The sequence below is a fragment of the Astatotilapia calliptera genome, chromosome 2, assembly GCF_900246225.1.
Source record: "Astatotilapia calliptera chromosome 2, fAstCal1.2, whole genome shotgun sequence".
Classification (NCBI taxonomy): Eukaryota; Metazoa; Chordata; class Actinopteri; order Cichliformes; family Cichlidae; genus Astatotilapia; species Astatotilapia calliptera.
In genome coordinates, this window is record NC_039303.1 from 32,356,744 (window position 1) to 32,382,852 (window position 26,109).

General features: G+C 40.0%; 4 protein-coding genes across 11 annotated transcripts; 3 read left to right on the forward strand and 1 right to left on the reverse strand.

Moving 5' to 3' along the window:
- Window positions 1-454: 454 nt before the first annotated feature.
- On the forward strand, window positions 455-6,655 carry pola2 (polymerase (DNA directed), alpha 2). Its single transcript, XM_026143094.1, has 18 exons — window positions 455-819; window positions 1,292-1,416; window positions 1,524-1,612; window positions 1,739-1,796; window positions 2,029-2,138; window positions 2,300-2,499; window positions 2,613-2,701; window positions 2,925-3,077; window positions 3,436-3,498; window positions 3,573-3,624; window positions 3,708-3,826; window positions 3,990-4,028; window positions 4,493-4,566; window positions 4,987-5,095; window positions 5,265-5,371; window positions 5,574-5,630; window positions 5,713-5,839; window positions 6,031-6,655. The coding sequence occupies exons 1-18, from the start codon at window positions 735-737 to the stop codon at window positions 6,181-6,183; spliced, it is 1,809 nt and encodes a 602-aa protein (XP_025998879.1). The 5' UTR covers window positions 455-734; the 3' UTR covers window positions 6,184-6,655.
- On the reverse strand, window positions 6,649-13,240 carry LOC113006845 (DNA ligase 1). Of its 5 annotated transcripts, none has more exons than XM_026143080.1 (12): window positions 13,187-13,240; window positions 12,168-12,263; window positions 11,397-11,456; window positions 11,174-11,324; window positions 10,989-11,072; window positions 9,490-9,550; window positions 8,853-9,323; window positions 8,630-8,756; window positions 7,259-8,062; window positions 7,044-7,184; window positions 6,936-6,970; window positions 6,649-6,859 (listed from the first exon to the last, which is right to left on the reverse strand). In XM_026143080.1, exons 2-12 carry the CDS (start codon window positions 12,179-12,181, stop codon window positions 6,762-6,764), a joined length of 2,046 nt encoding a protein of 681 aa, XP_025998865.1. In that variant the 5' UTR covers window positions 12,182-12,263; window positions 13,187-13,240; the 3' UTR covers window positions 6,649-6,761. The 5 variants fall into 5 exon arrangements, with proteins under 5 accessions (XP_025998865.1, XP_025998846.1, XP_025998837.1 ...); XM_026143061.1 differs by having other exon boundaries at window positions 13,130-13,192; XM_026143052.1 differs by lacking the exon at window positions 13,187-13,240 and adding an exon at window positions 12,733-13,074.
- zdhhc24 (zDHHC palmitoyltransferase 24) lies at window positions 12,853-16,676 on the forward strand. Of its 2 annotated transcripts, XM_026143139.1 has the most exons (4): window positions 12,853-12,912; window positions 13,108-13,380; window positions 14,153-14,430; window positions 14,963-16,676. In XM_026143139.1, exons 2-4 carry the CDS (start codon window positions 13,118-13,120, stop codon window positions 15,253-15,255), a joined length of 834 nt encoding a protein of 277 aa, XP_025998924.1. In that variant the 5' UTR covers window positions 12,853-12,912; window positions 13,108-13,117; the 3' UTR covers window positions 15,256-16,676. The 2 variants fall into 2 exon arrangements, with proteins under 2 accessions (XP_025998924.1, XP_025998916.1); XM_026143131.1 differs by lacking the exon at window positions 12,853-12,912 and having other exon boundaries at window positions 13,063-13,380.
- Window positions 16,677-16,742: 66 nt separating this feature from the next.
- Window positions 16,743-25,893, forward strand: LOC113006873 (myosin heavy chain, skeletal muscle, adult-like). Of its 3 annotated transcripts, none has more exons than XM_026143104.1 (12): window positions 16,743-17,738; window positions 19,176-19,222; window positions 19,307-19,465; window positions 20,676-20,826; window positions 21,817-21,867; window positions 22,057-22,134; window positions 22,626-22,682; window positions 22,814-22,873; window positions 25,058-25,122; window positions 25,211-25,340; window positions 25,429-25,493; window positions 25,583-25,893. In XM_026143104.1, the coding sequence occupies exons 2-12, from the start codon at window positions 19,200-19,202 to the stop codon at window positions 25,785-25,787; spliced, it is 1,044 nt and encodes a 347-aa protein (XP_025998889.1). In that variant the 5' UTR covers window positions 16,743-17,738; window positions 19,176-19,199; the 3' UTR covers window positions 25,788-25,893. The 3 variants fall into 3 exon arrangements, with proteins under 3 accessions (XP_025998889.1, XP_025998896.1, XP_025998903.1); XM_026143111.1 differs by having other exon boundaries at window positions 25,211-25,334; XM_026143118.1 differs by having other exon boundaries at window positions 20,718-20,826.
- The last annotated feature ends 216 nt before the right edge of the window (window positions 25,894-26,109 follow it).

The window sequence follows — 26,109 nt, forward strand, 5'->3', positions numbered from 1 at the left end:
TGTTCCTGCATCTGCTGATGTACATATCTTCAATCACTGACGGGCTGCTGCTGCTGATCTTCTGCAAGGACACAACTGCCCACTCCAGAGACTTTCTGCCAGCAGCAGAGCAGTATCATTAACACACACTGCACACCTGTAAAAAGATCTGAGAATTGTGTTACCCAGACCAGTGCTATCCAATAGTTAAACACACATATGTTATCCAGTGATTCCCAGACAACCATGGAGCAGACAACCAGATGATTAAATAAGTATAAATAGATAGTTTGTTGCCACTTGTCTGACCATTATTCAGATAGAATTCTTGCGTCCTTTGCTTTTAATTGTTATTGGATGATTAAACTGTGGGGCGTTTTCGTTTTTCTGCTTCTGAAGTGGGACACTGAAAAAGTTTGAAAAAAATCTAAGTTACCAGGACAGGCTTTTATTTTTGTGGGACCGCCAACTTCCGTTTATTACTGTTACGAATGTGACGTACATTCCGGCCGCCAACACGAACAGCGCTTTTTCGCGGTAAAATGAAACAGGCATCAGGTTGACCATTATTATTTAGTTTCTGCTGTCTAACAGCGAACCGCCTGTAGGTAGTATTTAGAAGCCGTGTAGTTAAAACAAAACTAGGGTCGGCGGCATTGTCGCGAAGTAAAAGTAAAGCTAACGTTAGCAGCTATCATCACAACATTGGAGCTTTTGACGTTTTCCACAACGTAGTAACTGTGTATCATAAAACCATGTCGCTAGTAACTACAGAGAGCTTAAAGACTGAGCTGGAAATATTCGATATACCCTATCAAGATGATTCCGTCCTCGACAAAAGTAAGTTGCTAACTAAGATGACCGTTTTTCTCATATGGATTGAAGCTTTACACGGGAGAGTGTGTTAGCAAAGAAGCTAAGTGCATTATCACTGTAATCATCGAGGACTCTACCGTACCCAGGATAGCAGTAATGTAGTGTTGTGACATGTTTAAGCTGTTGTCATCAGTCATAATATTTATATACCCATGTGCATGCGATTTTGTTAGTTAAAGCTTTTGACTAAAATAGCATTTTTCTTCTTGATAACTTACTTTCACAAGTCAAGTAAATTAGAAATCTGCTTTTTTTGTTTTGATTTCATTGATACGTCTTTTATAATTACTAAGCCATTTTTAAAGATCAGGAACAGTAATTATTCACTGCAAGTTGTGTCCCACAAAATTAATTCACATTGTACTTGCATCTAATATTTTCTCAGACACTCAGATTAAATCCTAGGTTGTTTTCCCTCATATCTCCTCCATTTCAGTGGTGGAGCAGTGTATTTGTAACAGACTGCAGGCACAAGAGATACTGCATGAGTGGGTTGCCTATAGCGCCACAAAACAAGGCGTGAAGCTCACCACGGACACTCTGGAGCAGTTTGAACATGAGGTAACAGGACCACAGATTTTAATATGCATTACAAATTACTTATTAAATATGCAACAACTTAGTCATTCTCTGCTCCTTATAAATGCAGCATGTTTGTCATCTTACAGGTTTTGAACAAGAGGATCAAATCCAGAAAAACCTCCCGAAAGGAAGAAGCAGCCAGTAGAATGAGAGACATTAGCATGATTGATGATTTGTATCCTTCACACTGATGCTTGAGCATAAAGACCCGTCTATCTGCACTGCCTGGAGTCACGTGTTTTCTTTGATTTGTGTCTGCTAATGTTGCTGTTGAGTCATAGACTTTGACAAAATGAATCAGAATAAAAGCTGAGGAAGAGGAGGAGGATCTCTTAGATTCTTACTCTACTCCTGCTAAGGTAACCAAACACTTCTTGCTTGTCAGCAGCAGAGCGTTATCTAATCTGAACAAAAGAAATAAAGTTTCGTAACTTTTAAAAAAAATTTATCCATTTATGCTTTAGGTTTTTTTTGTTGATCTGCCTTTAAAAGCTAAGATAAGCTAGATGTAACTCGTGGGTCTCCCGCAGAGTGAGTTTGAGTCTATGTAGACAGACAAGATCCTAACTGTGTTTGTTCCTGTCGGTACAGGGCTCTCAGAAACGACCTCTGACGACACCAGAGCGTCCTCATTCAAAGAGAACTGCAGCTCTGATGGCCAGCCCGAGCATACTGCTGTCTCCAGCCAGCTTCTCTCCCAAGTACTCTCCACCCCATGCTGCTCTGATTATTTTTGAAAACGTGAAAATTATGCTCTCTGGTTGTGTTAAAGTTTAAAAAGAAAGCTTTTTTTTTAAAGATAAACCTTTGTATTTGCATCACTGTCACTTTAAGTGACCTTCTCCCCTTATCTCTTTGGAAGTGCGACACCCTCACAGAAGTACAGCCAGCGGGGAGGAAAGGGAGAGGTGGTGGCCACGTTTGGGGCTGTGCAGGGCACCCGTTGGGTGGGCAGGAAAGATCCAGGTGCAGGTGTCCAAGTTGAGATATTGGAAGGACCGGAAGATTCCCTTAACAGCAGCTACAAATACATGTTCCAGAGGCTGCGAGATGTTCGAAACGGTACATAGCTGCACACACTTGATTAAAGATTTCCTGTATGTTTGGGTGTAAAATCACTAAATAAATATACCCCAGAACATTTGGATAATATTTTTTTTCTGGGTCTTTCCCAGTGTTGACAGAGAAGATTGAGGAGCTAGGAGAAGGACTCAGGACTCACTTCAGCATTGAGGAGTTCTCCCCCGTCTCTCTGCCTGCCCAGGTACAGAAGAGATGACACCTGTGGAAAACTTTTAAATTAAAGATTCATCCCCACTGCTTAAACAATAAATTATTAAATAATAGTACATTGCTATAAAATGTTACGTTACATCACTGAATTGTTTTCTCTTAAAATCATATATATTGAGGAGTAAAATCAAACCTGCTTATTTGTTTGATTAAAAGTTAACTTCTTTCTTGGGTTTGCGTCTTCTTCCCTCCAGGACAGTATAACTGTGCTAGGACAGATTTGCTGTGACAGTAATGGCAAACTGAATGCACAGTCAGTCCTGCTAGAGGCTGGACCAGAACAAGGCGGTCAGCAAGTACCTGTTGACCTATCGGAGCTTAAAGAGTATTCCCTTTTTCCTGGTCAGGTGAGCTGAATGAAATCGCTTACTTTGACAGATGAAACTAGAAATGGGTATGCCAGTGAGGTCCTTCCTAATGACCAGTCGGTGGTTTCTCCTTTGCCTGTGCACTGAGCTTATGTGCAGCAGGTTATATGGCCACCAAGAGTAACAGAGCATGCCAAGGACATGGGCTTGAGACTGACCCGGTGTCTGACCGAGAGCTCTGACAGTTTTTCCCCCTCATAAAAATAAACTTTCAGAATTATAGGAAACCTTTTATCAGCAGAAGCATGTAGCTTTGTTTTTGCAGCTCTTTCCAACAAACCCACATGTAAGAAAACATTTATCTAAATGCTCCTGTTCTGTTTTTTTTTTTTTTTAGGTGGTGGTGATGGAGGGTATGAACACTACAGGAAGAAAACTGGTGGCTTCCAAATTCTATGAGGTCGGTTCTAAGTTGTTGGCTTTAACACTTTTCGCCTGTTTGTGAAAACTCTTGTAACGTTGTTGTGCTTTTAGGCTGTTCCTCTGCCGTTCTACAGTTCTGACATGAAAATGGAGACAGATGAGGGTAAGATCTGTCTGATCAATTTTTCAGATTTAGCTTGAACTTAAAGCCATCTTCTTACACTCCACACTCTTCATTTGTTGCAGAGCCACTGAATGTACTGGTGGCCTGTGGACCGTACGCTCCCTCTGACAGTCTGACCTTTGACCCCCTGGTGGACTTAATCAATGTTATTGTCAGGGATCGTCCTGATGTCTGCCTGCTGGTACAGTCTCCCTTGTTGTTCCATCATAAAACAGACACTATCCATGACAGAATTTCCACTAAAGCTCACATACACACTGTCAGGAGTGTATCTATGAGGGAGACAGTCCTCCCATGACTCTGTGTTTTGTCTGGTTTTCCTATTTCTTGTTTCTCTTCCACAGCTGGGCCCATTTGTGGATTCCAAACATGAACAGATTGAGGTCAGTGGGACAGAGACCGTGTTTTTCTTGTTTTTGAGTGTGCACAGCGCACGGGGGAACCTTTCGCGTGCATTTTTGCACAAGTCAAAATGCTTTAAAAGGGATATGTGTGTAGACAAAAACTAATAGGTATCACTTGCTGAATAAATCTTCTGTGTTATCCTTCAAGATATAACACTTAACCCACAAATAAGACGATTAGTTTCAGTGTTATTGGGTCTGGAAATAAAAAGCGTACCACTGGATTGACCACAATAACAGATCAATGAAACCGACAGGTGCAGTATAGCAATCACAGAAAGTTTTTTGTTTTTTTTCATCATAAAATACCGTCTACTCGTACACGTTTTGCATAGAAGGATCTAATTTGAGCTTCTATATCCAAATTTGCAGTGTGAATTCATTTTAATCAACATGTTTGTTTGTTTTTCTTTCTTTGTCATCTCCATGTGTTTCTTAAATAGAAAGCCCAGGTGACTGAGACTTTTGAGAACATTTTCACCAGATGCATTGAAAGCATTGTGGATGGGACCAGAAGGTATGTGTTGTCTAATCAAAGCTCAGAGTCAGACAGCTATGCATGTGACTTCCTTTGTGATGTTAAATTCAGGATCCATGTGTGACCTTTTCTGCAATTTTCCGAAAGTTACAGTTTTTTTCGCTTTTGTTTTAAATCTGTGCCTTAAGGACATTATAGCTGCAACCCCGTCTGAAACCCTGCGACTTAACCTGCTTGCAACTGCACATGAAATTTGTCTTTCTTGTTAATTACATATATGTCTGCATAAACTATGTCATCACATTATACAAGTAAGTTAAGACAGAGGTCAGTCACACTGTAACGATTCGAGGTTTGTTTGTTCGTTTGGTTGTTTTTTAAACTGTGCTTTCCTCCTGTTCAAATCAGATTTTCTTTACCACAATGAAGCCTCGTGTTTTCTCGTTTTCTTTAATCCAGTGTTGGCTGTCAGCTGGTGTTTGTGCCTTCTCAGAGAGACATCCACCACCATTTCATCTACCCACAGCCTCCGTTCAGCCTGCCCCACCCCAGCAAAGAACAGACCCAGGTTAGACACTGTTGTTGCGTGCTGATGAGCACATGCAGCAGATTTCTGAGCACTCGTGGCAAACCTTATTTTAATAGTGTAGCATTGTTTGTCTTTAATATGGTTTTCAGTCCCGGAGATGTCATGCGTAAGTGTCAGGTTATATAATGTTTGTCTTCATGCTTTGCAGCGTGTCACCCTGGTCCCTGACCCCTGCACCCTTCTGATTGACGGGGTGACTATTGGCTTGACATCAACTGACATCCTCATCCACATGGGTGCAGAGGAAATCAGCTGGTGAGTGAGGCTGTTTTCTAATTTGCACCAAATTCTGACATCAAGGTGGCAGATCAGAAACACCAAAGTGAGTTACTGACCTACATTTTTATGCAGATTTATAAAGAACAGGGCTGACCGTTTTCTTAAATTATTCACATGATCATATTTTCCAATGAAGGTCATCGGTGTACATAGTTGAAATTGATGTTTTGCATTGCAGTGGAACCGGCTCAGACAAATTCTCACGTATACTGAAGCACATGCTCACACAGCGGAGGTAAATCCTGAAGGAGTTCAGATCTATTTATTTATTTGAGATCACGTATTATTAGTGATCGTGTCCATGTTCTCATGTCCAGTTACTACCCACTGTATCCGCCTGCGGACGAGGTAAATATGGATTATGAGAAGTTCCAGAGTTTCGGCCAAATGCCGCTCACCCCCGACATCCTTGTTGTTCCCTCTGAAATGCGCTACTTTGTAAAGGTAAACAACTCGTCTTCCCCTTGACATCCTATATATACACATTTATTGAGGGAATTGATTGCAGGATCATCAGTTATTGCATTGATAATATAAAGTAAAACATGTTTTTGGTTTTTTTTTAAACACGTGACTATTTTTTTTTTTTAGTTTTTACGAGTGTTATGTCATCTAAAATCTCCTCCCATCTTCAGGACGTGGTCGGCTGTGTGTGTGTCAACCCTGGACGGCTGACCAAAGGCCAGGTGGGCGGGACGTACGGGCGGCTGCTCATCCAGCGCAGTCCTCAGTCAGAAGACGGGAAGAGGGTGAGCCCATGTTTGACTGCTCAGGTGGTGAAAATCTAACAAGAGTGCAGACTTTCACTTCTAATTGTCACCAGAAATGAGCTGGTTTAACCAGGACCAGCTGTGCTACAGGCATGCTGCTGGAAAACCATTTCAAATTATTTTGTATATTGGTTTATTTTTATACCTTGAACATGTTGAAGTGTACTGTGCTCATAACTGATGGGTTATCAGTCAAATACAGCAGCAATAATTTCTTTTTCAACAAATTATTGTTGCCCTTTGTACAGCTTTTGTAACATTGTGTCTCTTCCACTTAAGTTTTATTGTTGTCCAGATTTTTTTATCTTCCTGTGTCTCTAACAGGAGGAAAAAGTAACATGCTGAAAAATCCTGTTGCTTTTGCAGCTCAAAATGAAAATAATTTTGTGTTTGCAGGGAAGCCTGAGTACAGTCTGTATTCCAGTTTAAGATTGTAACATTCAAAAATGCCTTTAATTAAAACAAGAAGAAATAAAACAGTTATTAAATAGCCTGTTGTTTCTGTTTTTAATGTATTATTATAAAACTAATTATAATACTCTGCAGTACTTTATTTTGAATGTGGTTTGTCTCTTTTAACTTGCACAGCAGTACATTTAGTCATAAAAATGATCAAACTCATCAGAGTCATTTGGGTCCTCCGTCTTCGGCTTGTCGTGCTCCACTTGAAAAATTCCCATGTTGTGAAAACTCGCTGGAAAATAAATTGAGCATAAATCAGAAGTCCTGCAGCCTTTCTAATGTTACTGTAAAGACTGGTTATACTGTACCTTTGGGCTTCTCTTCACCTCTCAGATACTTTTCTCTACAAGGTAAAAGAAAAGTAAGAGGCACGTTTCACATTGTAATTTAAGTCAGTCAGTTAAAAGAGTACTTACTTTTGCTGAGTTTCTTCTTGAGGCGCAAGAAGGTTCTCAATATCCTCTTCATCACTGACTTCGTTTGAGTCGTCATTATCAGATCCTGTTTTACCCTCTTCCTGTTCCTGAGCTGCCTCCTCGGTTATAATCTGTGTAGATCTAAAAACAGGATTACATTCGATTTTTTTTGTGATGATGTCTGTGAGGAATATTTCAATCCTTCATCGTCTTACCTCTTTTCTTGTGGTGTGACGATGCAGTCGTCTGAATCTATCTGATCTTCCTCACTCCCGTGTTCCTCTTCGCTTTCGTCATCCTCCTGTTGATTCAAGTCCTCATCCTCTTCTTCTTCACTGCCTTCACTTCCATCCTCTTCATCCTGAGAGGAGGCAGCACCCTGTTTTCTGTTCTCAGTGCCTTCGTTCTTCAGCCTGATTGACTGTTCTTCACCTCCCTGTTCCTCCATTTCATCACCTGTAGATGTCTCTGCTTCCTCTGTTGCGTCCTTGGCAGAAGCACCATCACCTTGTTTGGTATCACTGTCATCTTGTTCTTTATCTGTTTGACTCTTCTCTTTTTCTTCACCGTCTTCTTTAGCTTCCAGGTTTTCCTCTGTCTTACCTTTAACTTTTTCTCCTGTGCTGCTTTGCTCAGCACTGCTACTGTCCTGCTCTTCTACTTCACTGACATCATCGTTTTTATTCTTTGCACTGCCACTTTCTGATTCCTTCTCCCGCTGGGATCCTGACTCTTTGCATCTGTTTGTTTTCTCTTCATGATTTTGATTCCCTGCTTTTTCACCATCGTATGCCTCATTCAAACTTCCTGACTCCTCACCAGTGTCCTGACTCTCTGAGTCACCTCCCTTACTCGCAGTCCTTTCCTCTGCCTCCTGAAATCCTGGTGATTGAACAGAAAGCTCCCCACTTCTCCTTCTCCTACTGCTCCTCAGGCTTTTCTCTGAGGAGGCATTGCTTTCTGAACTTTGGGCCACTTTAACTGAGTGAATGTGAATGGCACTCGAATTCCTAGAAAACCTAAAAGATGGAAGAATGGATGAATGAATTTGCCAGTCTAAAACAGTAATAAGTATTAAGAAATAAAGCAAGAGGAGAAGACTTGTTTCTGATCTTTTGTGACCTCCTCTACAGCATGTGCCGTTTAACTAATACATATTTTTTAAAACTTAAAAGTTAATTTATATAAAATTAGGAGGTAACAAGAACGTGATGTTTTCTATAAAATGTGGTTTAGTGCTAAGTTGTTAGTGTGACTGCCACACGCCTTTAAATACTATCCCCAGCTTCATGTCCAGCCAGTTTGACCTTTACTGTCATTCCTGTGCTCTCTTTTCCTGCAGCTTCTGTCTGTGCTGTGATCAAAGGCAAGTAATTGCACCAGAAAGATTAGGACACACATAAATCAACTACATTTTTTTTTTAAAGGAGACAGGAATGCGCCTATAAATTGAGGGGGGTATTGATGAAGGGTATTCAGAACACATTTAGCAGACTGGTGCAGCATGAAGGGAAGAAACTAAGGGGAGATGATACATCAGTGGGATCCAATGAATTCAAAGTCACATCTACAAGAATGCTGCTTACTCCTGAGGGCTGCATCTCTCTCTGTCTGAAGAGACATGCTGTTTTCTTCCTCCCTTCTCCTTCCCCGCCTTTTTGCTGGAATCCTTGCCACTCTCACTGCTCTCACTGTGACTGCTGGACAGACGGACTAGATACAGAATGTACGAACACAAAACAAGTCCACACACATGCTGAATACGCACAAAGACTCGTGTAAGAAAAGTATTTATTTTTGTGTATTCACCTGGTTTAACGTCTAACTCGTGGGACGAACGACTGCTGCTGCTTCTGATGCTCCTCTCCCTCTGTGAGCTCAGCACTCTGCTCATTTTATCCTCCTCTCCCACAGTCTGCGAAACCCTTGAGTCACGTAAAGGCTCCTCCATATAAAGCTGGCCCCACAGGGCCTCGGAGTATGATGGAGTTCCAGTTGCACCAGCAGGCTGGTACCAGGGGTAGTCAGGCTGTAGGGAAGCCCTGCCTTGTAGATCCTGCCTGTGCCAGGGATGATGGTACTGTCCGGGTGCGGAGGCGGGATAGTAAAGCGGATATGGGTGAGGAATGATGGGTGGAACTCTGGTAGGAAATCTGGCTATCTGGGATTGACTGCAGCTCAACCAGGAGGACTGCGTGTGGGGAAGATGGGAGGAGCCATCTTGGTTGTAGTCAGAGTAACCTTGAGGTGTAGCAGTTTTTTGTGGCTCCGTGGGTGGACCTGAAAACAAGGATACATGTTCGACTGGTGTTTGTCACACTAACTTTAAATAAAATATTTGAACACCTCAATCTTCAAGATAACACATGAGACCAGATTATTACCACTAAACCATAAATGTGATCTAGTCATTTACTAAAGTGAGCCCCACAGCATAAAGACTTACCTGCAGAAGATTTCATCACGTCCGTGTTCTTTAAACATGACTTCAAATAGTCGTCCATTTTCTGTTGAAGAAACAGTTTCTTTAATACACTGTCAGAAAGACATGGCATCAGTTGTAAATAAAGAAAAATGACTTTGGATTTTGGAACATGGATATTCTTAATCTCCTTGCATTTGTCATTTTGAGGTGAGAGGAAGTGGAAACATTGAAAGTGCTATCAAATACAGCTGTGATCAGAAATATACATACACTTATGATGGACATGAATGTCACTGTCATTTTGATTGTTTCATGATTTCTTTGAACTGTTGGGTGGAATGATTGTAAAGCATACATATTTAATGACTTTAAAAAAAACAAGAATTGGGTGCACAAATTTGCACGCCCCCACTAACACATGGTTAGATGAACCAGCAATCAACAAGCTTTTGGCATAATTATGGTTGGATATTTGACCCCTCCTCTTTGCTGAATTGGTAGAGTTCATTTCAATTGGTTGGTTCCTGGCATTGACTCAACTTTCAAGCATCCATGCATTTTCAATAGGGTTGAGGTCCAGCTTTGGGAAGGCCATTCCAGAAGCTTAATGTTAGCTGGCCTTATCCATTCCATTCCATGCTTTACAACAGTTTTCTTCAGTTTGAAAGCCTCATCTTTACTCCTCCAAACACACCTGTTGTCATTGCCGACATAAATCGATCTTTGTCTTGTCTGACTATAAAACCTTGGTGTTTGACTTTTCTGTGTAGGGAGCTGCAAATTTTAGTCGGGCTTGAAGTTGTTGATTTAGTAGCAGTGGCTTCTTTCTTGGTCGGCACCCTCTCAGTCTATGGGAATGTAAAATTAGCTTAACTGTGGACAGTGACGCTGGTGTACCGGCAGCTTTCCAGTTCATGAAAGGCTTGAGCCTTTGTGGTTCCTGGATTGTTCCTGAATATCTCAGCAAAGTGAATAAATCTGAATAAATTGAGTTAAATATAACTAATTAAACTGATTATCCTGGTCCTGGAATCTACAGTTATATAGAAATGGTTCCAATAGACCTTCCCAAAAAGTAAATCTACAGCTCTCCCTCTTAGATCTTCCCAAAGTTCCTTGGACTTTCCCATTGTTCATTGAGTCTAGTGAGTCCTTTTTCATGCAGGCAAAGAGAAGCTACCAAATGTGGTCAATTGTGTTAAAAGACTTTGTAGAAGCTTCGGCATCATTAAAATTAAAACGTGTGTACGTATAATTTTGACCCTGTGTGGATTAGAAAAGATCTAAAATAAATTCTAACTTGTACACCCAATTATTTAGCGTCATTATTAAAGATGTATGCTGTACAATCATTCTACCTTGGAAAAAAATAATAATTAAAAGCCCAGAATTACATTCATGCCAACGAGAGTGTATGTAAACACAACTGCAAGTAAGGCAGCAAATACAAACCAGCTCTACATTTTGACCAGACACTTTAACTTTGTGAATAATCAGCTCATGCTGTGCATTACTTGTACCTTCTTCTGAGCTGCCTGTCTCTTCTCCTTAAGTTGCTGCTTCCAGCGGGGGGAGTTCTCCTCCAGGTATCTCTCATACTCCATCTGCAGGGGTCAAAGCAATAGTTTATTTTAAGAGCTTCACGAGGAAAGAATAGATTTCTTCCAGTGTGTTTAATGGGTCTGTTTTCTGCACATCTACACACCCGAATCACTTTCATGGCAGCATTGCGGGCCAACATCCCTTTCAGTGTGTCCTGGGCCTTCTCAAACTGCTGCAGCAGCTGCCTGTTTTGTTGCTGGGCTATGTGCTCTCTTTCCTTCAGCTCCTGCCAGCGTTGCTGCAGGTGCATCACTCTTGAATAGGACACACACATAAAAACTTGGAGTTTAAAAAACACTTACTGAGAAAGCATCTCGCTAACTTACAGATGATCCTGAGTGTGAAGAGCTGAAGGGTCATCTTGCAACAACACCAGCTTGTTAACACTGTAAGAGAAAGAGGTCATGAAGCAGCAGGATGGTCATCTAAGCCACACACACACACTTTCCATCTACATACAGCCCATTTTTCCAGAAGACATGGCAGCATCTGCTTCTTAGACTTGCCAATAAAACTAGTCTTGACTGTGAACATTACTTTTCATATAAAAACTGCATACACACTTAAATTATGTCACATTTTAAGAGTTTAAAAGATTTTAAAGACAAAATCATCCACCATTCTCTGCAAATGTGGTACCATTTAGGTGGTCTAACCTCTTATTTCCACAGATTTGTCTTTCTTTGGTGAAAGTGTTTTTTTCTGAGCAGTTCAGACGCCCAAGAGACAGCAAATTTTCCTTTGGTGCAGCCATGACTGTGGGCTCTCAGTAGATGAGCAGATTACCAGGGATTAAAGGCTGTGTTTCAACAGGGGAGGGACCAAAGACATGCTGTCCAATCAACATATCGACATGCTAATGAGATTAAACAGCAGCGAGGTCAACTTTATTGGTAAGTGGGTAACCAAGTTATTGGAACTTGTATTTATGCAAATGTGTGAGCCCTTAGTATAACATAATCAAAATGATTTTTATACCTAATATCTGGTATTTTGAGGGCATGTAGCAGGCATCAGTGGAATACCATCTATAATAATCTATGTGTAACACTGAAGCTGCAAGAGGTGGAGGTGTGAAGGCTGATAAATTTAAATACCTGGGGTCAACCATCAAAACCAACGGAAACTGCGTAAGAGGTGAAGAAGACTGTACAGGCAAAGTGGGGTGGGCAGAGATGAGTGCCAGGGGTGATCTGGGACAGAAGGATAGCAGCAAGAGTGAAGGGTATGATGTACAAGATGACAGTGAGAGTGAGACACAGTTGAAAATGCTCAGATCTTCATTAGGAGCGACCAGGATGTACAGGATTAGAAATTAGTCTATCATTTCTATAATGAAAAATTCATGTGATACTTAGGGCCGAAGGTGAGCTTCTCTGACTTGGAGAAAATTTGATTCACCTTCAAACCAGAAGTAATAAAAAATATTTTTGCAGTTCTGTCGCAAAAAGTACACCTGCTACAAAACTGAACAGATTAACAAGAGGAGAAGCTGCTTTGTTTTCTCTCTTTCTTCAAAACAGGGTTGTGGTTGAAGCAAATTTACACCAAAATGGTGCCTGCTGACACACAGAAATACATTTTGGGACGTAAAAAAAAAAACGATACACACAGTTATATACAAATAAAGGGCTAAAGGCGAGTGATTTAGTCATGTTTTACCCATGGCAAGTTAGAGGTGGAACCAAAGTATATTGTTGCATTGCGGATATATTTTCATGTAACACCTACTAGCAGACGAGATTCCGTCCACAATCAGAGATCGTGCTTGTCAGTGAGGTTTTTAAAGATTAAAACGGTACCATTTATTTTCTTACGCTACTGTAACTTTCCGGAAGACACGTAAGGCATTTTTTTTATTTCATGTGTTTGACTTTATCTCACGCGAGAGGCTAATTTAGATTGTTTTAGGCTAGTTAAACTAGCCAACGCTTACCGCTGTGCGTCGGCTAAAGCATTCCTTCCGCTTTCCGTATTCACTTTTAGGTGCAATTTCAAATAAAACATGACGAGTATAGCTAGTAAGGTGTTTTGCAGGGTGGAGAAGATGTGTCACTACCTCCCTGTGGTCCTTAACACGTTCCTGGTTTTCTCCATAACCGGAGAGGTGAGTTACCTGGTGTCGGTGGAGGCTCCGCTGGAGCCAGACCAGAAGAAGACTCAGTGGTCCTCTCGGTGGAAATTAATCCACTTGCTGGCCCAGTATTTCATGTTGGGGAACATCTGCTGGAACGCCCTGCTCTTCATGAAAACTAGTCCCAGCATCAAGGGAGTGTTCCTGGGAGGAGAAGTCCTCGGCCAAGGGTGGAGGTGAGGATTAAACAGCTGTAGAAATGAACATTTGATGCACAGCACATTGTATGTTTAATATTGCCACCTATCTACAGCTACCTGCTTTGTGCGCTTCGGGTTTGTTGTTGTTGTCGTCATGATTTGATAAGAATCTTGATTTAAATAATGTTCTGGGCAACTAATTTGTATTTTGTAACCTTCATAAAGCATCGAATCAGAAAAACTACTTCCTGTATGCTTCCCTATCCTGCCCAACATGAGGTATAAGCAAGGCAGAGGCAAGAATTCCTTGACATATTGTTTTAGGCTTTAAAGAGAGACAAGCTAGGAAAAACACTGAATCCTAACAGATTATTTGTGACTTAGATGTGAGATGAGATGTTTATGTTTGAGTGAAGTGATCAGATTAAATTTGCAGTAAATCTTTGCTTACAACTGTGCAATGCGATAAAAGGGGTGGGGGTGATTACATAACAAAATTTAGCATTGCATAACATGTACTGCATGTTAACAAGAAATATAACCTCTGCTGACAACTGAAACAGATTGTAGGTTTTCTAAAATCTGAAAAATGCGAGATCGGGAACCATAAATAATTAATTTAACGGCAGCAAAGAAGTGAGATTTTTGCTTTTTGCCAGATCTAAAGTTTGCTTCACACTTTATTCCAAAGCAGGTGTTCATTTGAATTATTAACGTGTGGCTCAACACAATCTTTATTTTTGATGCTCACAATAAAATAGATTTACTAATAACCATACATTTAAAAAAGTCTGTCTTTTATTCAAAGGTACTGTTACACATGTGAGACGCACACTCCTCCGCGCTGTTCCCACTGCTACGACTGCAAGGTGTGCGTGCTGCGGCGGGATCACCACTGCGTCTTTTTTGGCCAGTGCGTGGGCTTCCGCAATTACCGCTACTTCCTGAGCTGCTTGTTTTTCATGTGGTCGGGGCTCCTGTACGCCACCCTGATGAACGCAGAGGTCTTCATTGTCATCTTGAAGGAGGGTGTGACGGTACACAGCATCCTGCTGCTGCTCATACCCTGGATCATGCTTGTTTCAGGTACGATCTGGTTTGTCACAGCTGGAGCGTCTCATGCACATTATTACTGTGATACTTACTGTTTGACACTCTGTTTGAACTTATAGATGTTGCTAAATGAACATAATGTATTAAAACTGAAGGAAAGAGGATACTGTCATCTCTGCTTAAAGAAAAATTATCGTTATTGCTGTCTGATTTCGCTTGGTATTGGCTGATATTCCCACTGTTGACTGGTATCATTACTGATCACATATCTTAGTAACCACAAAAAAAAAATCAGCTAAATGTCAATATCAGATCCAAATATACAGTTAGTTCATCTCCATTATTTTTACATCTCTGACTATTAAGATCTATGAAAAAATATTTAGAATTATTCAGAAATACATATTTTAGTTTGTATTTTAGAAACTCTACGGGTTAAGTAAAACTGATACTGTCCTCTTGCCTCTGGTTGATTGGTGATGAGATGAATCACAGACCTCAGTTTGCCTGGATTTGTAATCACTTGCTGTGATTTAATGTGTGCTGCTGTTCCTCGTCACCCCAGGCCAGGTCTCAGCACGTGCCTTTGCCTTCGCATTCATCGCAGACACATGCGTGGTGGGTTTCCTGCTGGTGTCTTCCTTCTTCTTCTTCCATCTCTACCTGCTGTTTCGTGGTCAGACCACCAGGGAGTGGTATTCCTCCCGCCGACCCTACAGCCTGGGACTCTTTGGCAACCTGCATCACACACTGGGCCTGCGTTGGTACATCTGCTGGCTCTGCCCTCTTATCCCCTCGCCACTGCCAGGAGACGGCATAAACTTCCAGGTCACAGGATCGCTGGAGCCCTCGCGGTAACAGGTGCTGATCGGAGCGGACCGAGTGTCTTTACTTTAATGGTGGTGGTTAATGTTATCGGGAGCAGCAGGGGAACTCATCTTAGTTCAAGAAGAGGTAGCTTGGAGTGGGAAGAAAGTAGAATTGTCTGTGGCTGTGTAATGTATTGGTGGGTGTAACTCACTGCCAGTGTCTACTCTGTAGATTCTGTGCTGAGACAAAGAAATTAAGGGTCTTCTTTTGGTGGTACATTGATCTTAAATGGTAATCCGTACACTCAGCAAGGCTGGCCTCAGAAAATGAACACAGAAACTCGATGTGTTCATCTTGCAAGCGAGCACTGATAATACATGTTTGAAAATAGCACTGAAATAAGAATGTATTTTGACTGAACAACGTTCAGTTTTAATCCTTGTTGAGAAGCACTCACAATCTCTGACAGTGACGCCTCGTGGGAGTGTTGATAATAGCTGCTTTCTTGGGTTTTCCCTACGCTGAGGCTGCCTAAATCCGAACGTTACACAAGTGTGGCTTACGCAGTTCCTGATTACTCCACTTGACTGTAAAATGCACAATCATTTGCCTCTATTTTGCTGTTGCTCTGAGGATGCTCCTGAGTTTATTAAACTGACCTTTTTAATTGGATTCTGCTGTGGCAGGTGGAACAGTGGGAGACACAAAGGAGCGGTCTTAATGTCTTCAGCACAACATTAATTTGAAATAAATAAAAGTAAATACTGAAATGGTGTGGAAAAAAGTGCAAAATATGACAGTTTACGTTTAGTGAATGCAGTATTTAAAATGTACATGCTTATGATGTGTGAACAGTTTTGCCTCCATGCTTGATATTTCATTAAGCAGCGTCTGTGTCCTCATTCTGTACCCTATACGTTACATACTGTATAGAAATCTTTAGAGCATCCTGTTTTTGCCTATAATTACCAGTTTTTGCATACAAACACATTCAAACTGTTATAATTGATGGCTATAGAGTCTTTCTTTTTTCACGAGGTATCCCTGTAACTGTTTACCTGTCTTGAGTGTACTTCATCCTGTCAAGTGCTTCATTTCAGAATAATATGGAAGAATGCGAACATGTCAGTTTTAATTGATGCCAAATGAATTTCCTTTACCTCCATGTATTTTACTCCTTGGCATCTTTTATTTTTCTTATTTTAATTCTTCTGGCCTAAGTGTATTGGAAAAATTACAAGCCTTTTTTGTTTGTTTGTACTGGTCACTAAATTTTATATTATTATTCTTTACAACTGTTGTTAGTTCCTTGCCAAAAGATATCATTTTGTTTGGTTGATTATTGGGTGTTTTGCCTTTTAAAGGTGTTTGCTTGAAGGGATATACCACTGAGAAATGTTTAATTTTAATATTATTCTATTTTTGTTAAAGTTGTGCTGAAATAATTAAATTTTGGGTTTCAAAAGTTTTAACTTTTTCTAATTTGCATCACTTTAAACTGCAATTGTTGTCATATTTGACTAATAAAAATAATTCTTATTCCAAAATTCCAAATAGATCCTGTTCAAATAGGGAACAATTATAAAAACAATTATAAAAATCACCAAAAGATAAAATCTTCGCCATACTGGCAGCAACAGTATGGCAGTGTACTTATGTATGTCGAGATGGAAAAGGGGAAGAAAGGTGATTTAAGTAACTGAACATAGGCCAATCCATCTGGCACCAACAACAAAGCTGAGTTTCAGAAACTGCTGATCCCCTTGGAGTTTCCTGCACAGCCATCTGAAAATAACTGAAAATATCCCGAGTTCAGAGAAATGTATAAACTGAAAGGAAGGCAACAGTAATTCAAATAATTACTTGTTACAACCAAGGTATGCAGAAGAGCATCTCTGAACTCAAAACACATTGAACCTTGATGAAGATGGGCTACAGCAGCAGGCGACTACATCAGGTGACAGGAAACTGAGGCTCACCAAAATAAAACAATATAAGATGGGAATAATACTGGTATGGCATGCTGAGACTCCATTTGTTCTGTGACAGGGGATATTCTATTACCACTTTGGGATGAACTAAGCATTTAAACACCCACAGCCTGCCTCTGGCCATGTCCATCCCTGTGTGACAGAAGTTTACCCATCTTCTAATGGATGGTTAACCACAAAGCTCAAAACATCCAAGACAGGTTTCTTGAACACAACACAAACAAATTGTCATATTTGTCTAATATTGAACTAATAATTGCAACTGAAGCAAGCAGCAATATCTACCAGCACAGTTTACATTTATTCCACATGGCAGCAACTTTTCTGATCCCTTATAAGCAGTATCAGTGAGTCTTACAGTTATACTGCTATATAAATTTGTTATAAACTAGATGGAAATAAGCGATTTGATAAAAGTGCCTTCATTGTGAAGCCTGCCCAACTAATTGCTGCCATGGTAACCAGCTTGTATGGAAGCTAGATCCTTGGTAGTTAAGCTAGTGTGACCAGGTATCCAAGTAGCAAAGTGTTCATGTGCTGGTAAGGTTTTTAGCTTGTTAGTTTTATACAGCTACAACACCACTGAAACACTTTTACACTTAAGCTCTGCTAGAAATTGTCTTTATTGCACAAAGTTGAATTTTATTTAACTAACGCTAACTGAAAAAAAAGCTGGCCATTAGCTTGCACGTTTTTACCTTGCATTAGCCTTTCCCCCCCTCCATTTTAGTACGTTTAAACATTTATGTAAAGTTACAATAATGCTTGCATGTGTGTCTGTATTTAAAAAAAAAAAACTTAACCATTTTGTAAACGACAGTTAAGTTCTCATAACTTATTAGCTTTAATTATTCGCATTTAAGTTAACCGTTAGCTAAGCCTGAGTCTGTTTTTATTCATTTTCAAGCTAATGTGGCCTTAATCATACCTCCATCTATATTTACATTAACAGCAAAATGTCATTCTACTTAAATGTGTGATGTCCTGGTCTTGCCTGCAAGGCCAAAACAAATATGCCTCATATGAAGCATTTCTGGTTCAGTCATGTTAAAAAAAAAGGACTTGATGCAAAAACTAAGTTAACTAGTTAGTTAACTAACAAACCCTTACTATAGCCATAGCAAGTAATAGGGCAAGTAGCAGCCAGGTGCTCCAAATGTAAATGATTAACTTACCTTAAGCAAGTACCAGCACCTCTGTAAAAGCAGGAGTTCAGGCATTTTACTGGGCTGAAGCATTCAGGTGTGTGTTAACACAATGCCTCTATCATCCCAGGAGTGGACATCCCAGCATATTCAAGTTCAGATTGTGCAGTGCTTAGTGAAACTGCAAAAACTCAATCTCTGCAAGCCTCGATTAGCATATTAAATGTTAAAGTTCATGACAGTATAGTTCTGAAAATAATGAACAGGTAGGCCTTCTTTGGAGTCGTTACCAAGAGAAAGCCTCTTCTGTAAAAGTGTCAGCATGGCTTAGCTTTAGTACATCTGAAAAAACAATGATACTTCTTTGAAAAAGACAAGACCAAAGTGAAGATACTTAGACATAATGCACAGTGACATGCTGTGTTGGGCAAAAGCCAATATTGTAAAAGACTGATAAAGTCACACTGGAAACAATTACTTGTATTTATTACTGCTTAAGGTGGGTTTAGTTGAAACTTTCTTTTTCACATGACTGTAGTGGCCTAGATAAATTAAGTAGATCATGGTTTTTCATGGCACAAAATTGTCTTTTGGGAGGAAACCACACATAAGCACAACTTGTCCACATATATTTTTGTTACTTTACCTAATAGAAACCTGTGCATTTGCTTGTTCTTTCTTGCCAAAAATGTATTTATGCTTGAATAAATAAAGTCTACTTGAAATCTAGTTGAAATCTAAATTACTTTCAACACCATTCACTTCAAAAATATGTATTGTGGCTTTGTCACTATTTTATATGAATTTTGACAAAAACATATGTTGATCACAGCAGGGTAAGGAATACGCCAACTCAATGGATGTCATAGAGGAAAACATGTGAGTGATGCTTAATGAACACACACACAACTGGTTGGACTTACTGTGCAGCATATGACCTTTTTCTGTGATGTGCATGTGCAGGTCACCAAAGGAGATGCTTGAGAAAATAGCAGAGCTGGAATACAGTCAGAGTCTGCTGAGAGATCAAAATGCTGACATGAGGAAATTGCTCGATGGTGCAGATGATGACATGGCAGCACTGGGTTCGGAGAATAAGTCCCTCAGAAAACAAGTTGAAACGTAAGTTAAGACAGATTACTGTCACGAGTTGATTGTGGAAGGGTCACTTCCATTTCGTCTCCCTGCCATTCGGTGGCATTCAGTTGCAAGTGTCACATGTTTCCATATTTTGGCTTCCAGTAAAACATTGTGGTTTATGTTTGTTTGGGAAAAGTCTGAAAGAGAAAGATTGTTATCTTTGGCCCTGAGGACAACAGCAGTGTTTCTAAGGCTACGTTTACACTGCAGGTGAAAGCGCATCAAATCCGACTTTTCTGACCCTATGCAACCCATATCCGATCATGGTATGACAGTGTGAACAGCACAGATCCGATATTTTCAAATCTGATCTGGGTTACTTTCGTATGTGGTACTGAATCTGATACATATTTGATGTTTTAGAAAGCGACTGCTGTTTGAATGGTCATGTCGCATTAAATCCGTCTTTTACGTCACTCACACAAGACAGACGCCAATTATCAGCGCCGGAGAAGACATCGCGAACGCCTCCTGGCCATCCAGTGTAGATGTTAGTGAAACTGTTGGGAAGACAACGTTGGAGAAACGTGAACATTTTGTTTGTACTGTATAATCTGCAGATTATGACAGAAATCTGCAACTATCCTTTGAAGCACCGCTCCTCTAAAACAGCAATAAGGATCATTATTAGGCCATATGTAAATAACAAAATAACTTTATAACTTAAAACAAAATTGGGAAACGTAAAGTCCGAAACAAGTCTTTATATTAAGGGCCATCAGTCAAACAATACTGTTTGGTCTGGGTCTAAACAGAGCGCGTTGTGTGTGACGTCTTCTTTTGCGCATGCGGGTCGCTTTGGGGGCCGTGAACGGTTCACACTAGAGCGCATTTGCTGTCACATTTTATTTGTAGTGTGAATAACCAGACAAAAAAAAATCAGATTTGATCAAAAAATCGTAATTGAGCATTACGACCTGCAGTGTGAACGTAGCCTAATTCTTGCTTGGAATTTAATGAAACAATCCAGTACGTTATCAGGTTGGGTTTTTAATATTTTACTAATTTCAGATTAATCTTGCTGTTTTATTGTTGCCTGTGAAATACTTTGCATCTTGCTGTTAGATCTCCTTTTTTTGTTTGTTTTTTTAATTTAAACCTATTATAAGTCAGTTGTTATTACTGGATAATTGTGCTTTTTTATTTTTTATGGTGATTTTATTTATTAGGTTCTTTTTTTTTTTTTTTTTAGCAATGTGGTCAGAAGCTTAAAACTGTCACTGTGTGTCTCCAGCTTGGAGAAAGTTTTCCAAGACTTGCAACAGACTGAAGCGGAGCCTTGCATAGCTCTGGAAGATGACTTCGAGGCACATAGACGGAATGAAGAAAAGATCCGTGAATTGGTTCGTAAGAAGTGTTTGAAATATAGCAGAGGAATTATCTAATCCCCAGCTGAATTTGTAAGTTTGCTCACTTACAGTGAAATAAACAGTGTCTAGTTTTTATGGTAGTTTCATTTTAATGGAGAGATGTGAGCCAATTTGGTACATAGATTACAGTCAATCAATAACAGACTTATTATATGAGTAAAGCAGTCCTATCCTCAGAAGCAATTTCTTTGGTTCCGACACCCGCAAGGTTCCCCTGCTCAAGCAAGCACATCTTAAGTTTGCCATGGAACAGCTAAATGATTCAGAGAAGGTTTGGGAGAAAGTGATGTGATCAGGTGAAAGCAAAATCGAGTTCTTTGGCATGAACTTGACATGCCGCATTTGGAAGAAGAGAGATGATGACCCAATGAGCACTATCTCCACAGTCAGGTACAGAGGTGGAATCGTTATGCTTTTTCTGCTAACAATACGAGAAGTCCCTAAAGTCATGGAAGAGAACAATATGAAGCATGTTAAGGAGTAGCCTATCAGTCCCATAGAAAATCTGTGAAGGAAGCTGAAGCTTTGATTTCCCAAGCAGCAGCCAAGAAACCTAAAGGATTTAGAAAGTTCATGTAAAGAGCAGTGGGCCAGAATCCCTCCTGACATGTGTGCAAACCTGGTGGTAACTACAAGAAACATCTTCAACAGTTTCTCCACCAAGTGCTAAGTCATGTTTTATTATTTCATTCAATGGCACAGAAATCAATTTACTACTTTTATGTAATGTGTTTTTTTCTGAATAGTTGATTGTCTGTCTCTCTCCATTAAAAAGAAACAACCATAAAAATTGGAGACTTGTGATTTCTTTGCCAGTGAGCAAACTTACAAATCCAGCCTTGGATCAAATCATTATTTCCCCCAGTGATATTTAAGCTTCATAAAATGTAGATGTAATGTTGCACTGATTGCTGGTTTCTCCCAGCGAGTTCACTTCAGATGAACCTTCATGTTTTTGTGTAGGAGAAGGAATCCACTGTGATGAAGAAAACATATGAAAAGCTAACTGCAGAGGTAGATATGCATTACTTTTCACATTCAGTAACAACTTTAAACACTCATATTTTATAGTTTCAGTGTGCAGTGATACATGCTTATTTATCTTGGATGAATTTTGCTTTTGGGTTTCAGTTTTGACATCTTAAGTTTTGCAGAAACTTGGAAAGCTGTGTCTAAATATAAATATAATTTATTTTTTTTTAGCTCAAAAGCCTCCAGCAAGAAATAGAGCAGGACAAGCTCTCACTGAGCAACCTCAAGTCTGAAATTCAGGACTTGAAGGTAACGTTATCAATTCCACCATGGTTATAGCCACCTCGATGTCACACATTAGTAAAGTTATGAAGCCTCCAACTGAGTGTTTTTCGTTGCCTTATTATAGTTTTGAAACTGAATGTGGCAAACAAGGAGTGTATCTGACTGCAAAAACAAGGACAGCCCATTCTTATGTGATTGACAAGTTATTTAAAAACAAGAATACTGTGCATAATCCTCTTTTTTGGCTCTAATAATGTCCATAATAAACAAAATGAATGTTTTTTTCAGAATGATCTGATATTAATGAGCTCATAAAGATCCCAGAAGGGTGTCATATCATAGATCAAGGAAGCTGAGTGCTGTTTTTCCACAGTCTTCTATATAACCGGAAGACTTTAAAAAATAATGCAGATGTAAAGAACGTCCACATTGGTTTCACTTGACAAACCTGAATGACATGAGTATATAGTATTTTGATAATCTTCTTTTCTTCTGTACTTTGTATGTTTTTTTAGTTTAAAAGGGAAGAGGACCAGTCAAACCTGGAGCACAAGGATGAGGCTATTCAGCTGGCAAGTATAAGATCAGCATCGATGTCAATACAAAGCAGTGACTGACCAACAGTTTTAGATTTTCTCACAAACATTAACAGTAAAGATTGTCACAGTTCTCTGTTGTTTATTGTTTTACCATTTCTTTATAGATATACTTGCAATTGAATCAATTAAGTGAAACTGTGGAAGAGTGCTTCAACAATATAAAGGTAAGAATGTTTTATCCATTGATATCTAATCAAACATTAAACCAAAAAAAGTATAATTTATGCAATTTATTCATGTGATGCAACTCTTTATCACATGGATTTCAAACTGTGTCAGTGATTAGCAGACTGTTGACAAGAGAGACATTTCCTTTGTGTGATGATGTGCGAGCTTGCATTGGAGCTGTTGGGATCTGCAAATGCACAGTTGTATGTAAAAGTCCGGGTACTCTTTGGGCCTTAATTGACTTGTTGACAGGTCAAAAAGTGCCATAGTTGAAAAGACTGTCAGGGCATCAAAGGGAAGGCTTTTAAAAAGATCAAAATACCTCCAACTTTCAATTGTCTGACAAGTCACTGAGAAACGACAGTTAAAAGGAACTCTGAAAGTCAAGACAATATCTGCAAGGCTTAGAAAACTTTTAGCTAAAACTGCACCCCTGCTGTGCAAGAAAGGAAAACAAATCAACGTCATGAATTCAAAAGAGCTGCTGGAAATTTTAACTGACAGAGGAGAGTTGGTGCACTATTTCACTGTGCAGTTCAGATGTGCAAACACAGCCTGCATGGAAGAGTCCTCCAAAGGAATCCTTACGTGCAGTCACTTCACTAAAACATCTGGATAAGTCAGAGATGCAGAGAGATAGAAAGTCTAGCCAGAATCATCAAGTATATGTTTGGAAGAAAGAAAAAGCAGGTCTATAAGAAGACTGTGAACTGTTGAGTATTGATGCAAAGCAGACATCAGCTTTCATCACAGAATACCTTATTAAATGAAGTTATGTGGTTACAGTTGCTTTCAATACAGTAAGAACAGTAACAGACTGAACTAAATTGCTTATTATAAGAAATAGCTCTAATACATACAAATAGCTCAATAATAAATATCCAGAATATTACAGAGATTATTATTTGATGTATTATGTGATTGATTGGAGTTGTAAGCTGACGCTTTTGGAGGAGCTCTCACAGTTTTATGACTTAAACATCACTGAAAGTCAGCGGGGAGATCTTAAACATGCTGTGTGCCTGCAAGCCGAGCGCACAGTTAGTAGTTGTGGGTCACAATTACTGTTTGATTTAAAAAAAAAACTCATCTTAAAGTCTGTTTGGTGGAGGGATTGTCTGCTTCATCTTCAGTGTGAGAGTCAGAGATTCCTGAAATGTGATACTGCATTTGGAATCGGTCCATAGGCGATGCTCACAAAGAGTCCCCACTTGCCAACCTTGAAACCTCAGAATTAGGGAGACATTCAAAAGGGCTGTTGGGGGTATCCAACAGCTCTATTTGCTGGCCAGAAACAGCGGGGGTATCCAAATTGAGAGGCTGCATCCTCCTCAGGACCTGGCCTTCGCAATCTAAGTGGGCCGGGTCCTCCAAAAGCCGGGTAGGCCGGAAGTGAGCGACTGTGAAATTGGACAGTCTAGCCTTCAGAATTACATCACGAACTCTGTCAGTGGAGTGAAATTCTTCCGCCTGCTCCTTGCTATCTAAAATATAAACTTGACGCTGCCATAAATTCTTGACCATCTCACACTTCTGTTTAATCAGTTTTCTGTTTGACGTTTATTCAGCTGTGTGAAAACCCCGGAGGAACCCTCCCGAGGGATTAACAAAGTTAAATTGAATCTAATCTAATCTGATAACTTTAATCTCAGCCAAACTGATTTACTCACGAACAAATAAAACACTGAAAAAAGTCCAACAATAGCAGTTTTAAGTTATCAAAGTGACTTATATATCATGTTTAATCTGAGTAGTGAAAGACCGCGGGGGTTGAAAACGATGTGACGGGTGCCGATGTTTTCTCCTCGGCTCAGATATTTGAAGTTTACACAGCTACATTCTCGCCTGAAAATATGTTAAAAGTTTATTTTGTGACCCAGAAAGAGTAATAGGAGTAATATTAAAACTAAGTAGCTGCCGCCACAGTTGGAAACTGGAATTGGCTGGGCCGCGCTATGAATTCTGCGATATATGGTTTTTCAATTTTGTTGTCCGGGTGGAAAATCGGGAGAAATTCGGGAGAATGGTGGCTCCGGGAGATTTTTGGGAGGGGCACTGACATTCGGGATTCTACAGGAAAAATCGGGAAGGTTGGCATGTATGCCCTTGTAACATTTGCCCAATTCTGACTTATAAACTTTTAAGGTGTTTTACTGTCTGGCCCTGTGTCTGTGCTACAGGACCTCAGGCAGACAACGCAGGAGCTGAGTAAGCAGTTGGAGGACAGACAAGATGAGGCCACATTGTAATCCTCACTCACAGATCCTCTTGCTTTAAAAGATTACACAGTATAGTGGGAGAGCTCATAATGTACTGCGTCACTCTGTTTTTAGTGACCTGATGAGAGAGAAGGAACGAGTGCTCAACCGCCCTCTGTCCTTTGCAGAGGAAATTAAACTGCTGGCCACAACAGCTGAAATGAATACCGGCATGACAGACTCCACAAATCATGGAAATGTAGATGTCTGTATGAAGTTCAATAAAATAAATACAAACTAGAGAAACTGAGTTAGAAATGCTACATTAATGATGCCTGCTACACTGTCTGCAGGAGGAAGCTAAGACTGAGGAGCTGCTGAAACCTCATCTTCCCACAGTTAAGCTTCAGTCTAAAAGGTACTCAGATAAGATTTTGTACGTGATGGAGGCATCGTATTTCATTTTCTCGCTCATTATTCTCCCTCTTGCTTCTCAATCGTGTAAAGATGCCCAGGTACCTTGGAGAAAGCCATCTGGAGAGTGGGTTTCTTTATGCTGTGCATCTTCATTCTCATGATTATAGCCTTTGTGGCTTCAGGATGCTTTGCAGGAACATCTGACTTCTCTTCCATCACCACTTTGTGGACTAGCGCCCACCTGATGTTACAGCCCTATTGGAGTGTACAATATGGGGCCTTGCCTCCCATTTGAGCTTAACTCTCCCTCTGGTCTACTCTTGTATTTTAGTATTTCTTTTGTAAACATGAGTTCAGAAAACAAACAAATAAAGCTTCTCATGATGCATTAAGCTGCTTCAGCCTCAGGGTCTTGCATGAGCTTGCTGATTGTCTATTGCACTGTTATGACATACAGAAACGTCTAGATTCTAAACCAACAGCATGTAGAGGCTGTGCTGATCAAAAAATCAAATTTGCAAAAGCAAGTGTCTTAGCTACAGAAGAGGATTAGGGCCACTGGGGGGGGGAAAGTGGGCACGTCTTTTTTTTTTTCAGAATTCCGAGAAAAAGGGCAG

Excerpts from the sequence above, each read along its gene's own strand:
- zdhhc24 (XM_026143131.1), top strand. The coding sequence starts at position 13,076 with ATGACGAGTATAGCTAGTAAGGTGTTTTGCAGGGTGGAGAAGATGTGT. Across the intron at positions 13,381-14,152 it reads GTCCTCGGCCAAGGGTGGAG|GTACTGTTACACATGTGAGA; the intron begins GTGAGGATTAAA and ends TTTTATTCAAAG. Across the intron at positions 14,431-14,962 it reads CTGGATCATGCTTGTTTCAG|GCCAGGTCTCAGCACGTGCC; the intron begins GTACGATCTGGT and ends TCGTCACCCCAG.
- LOC113006873 (XM_026143104.1), top strand. The coding sequence starts at position 19,200 with ATGGATGTCATAGAGGAAAACAT. Across the intron at positions 19,466-20,675 it reads CTCAGAAAACAAGTTGAAAC|CAATGTGGTCAGAAGCTTAA; the intron begins GTAAGTTAAGAC and ends TTTTTTTTTTAG. Across the intron at positions 25,494-25,582 it reads GTTAAGCTTCAGTCTAAAAG|ATGCCCAGGTACCTTGGAGA; the intron begins GTACTCAGATAA and ends AATCGTGTAAAG.
- LOC113006845 (XM_026143052.1), bottom strand. The coding sequence starts at position 12,773 with ATGCAACAATATACTTTGGTTCCACCTCTAACTTGCCATGG. Across the intron at positions 11,073-11,173 it reads CTGCCATGAAAGTGATTCGG|ATGGAGTATGAGAGATACCT; the intron begins GTGTGTAGATGT and ends TGACCCCTGCAG. Across the intron at positions 8,757-8,852 it reads CGAGTTAGACGTTAAACCAG|TCCGTCTGTCCAGCAGTCAC; the intron begins GTGAATACACAA and ends TTCTGTATCTAG.
- pola2 (XM_026143094.1), top strand. The coding sequence starts at position 735 with ATGTCGCTAGTAACTACAGAGAGCTTAAAGACTGAGCTGGAAATATTC. Across the intron at positions 3,827-3,989 it reads GTCCTGATGTCTGCCTGCTG|CTGGGCCCATTTGTGGATTC; the intron begins GTACAGTCTCCC and ends TCTCTTCCACAG. Across the intron at positions 5,096-5,264 it reads CCAGCAAAGAACAGACCCAG|CGTGTCACCCTGGTCCCTGA; the intron begins GTTAGACACTGT and ends CATGCTTTGCAG.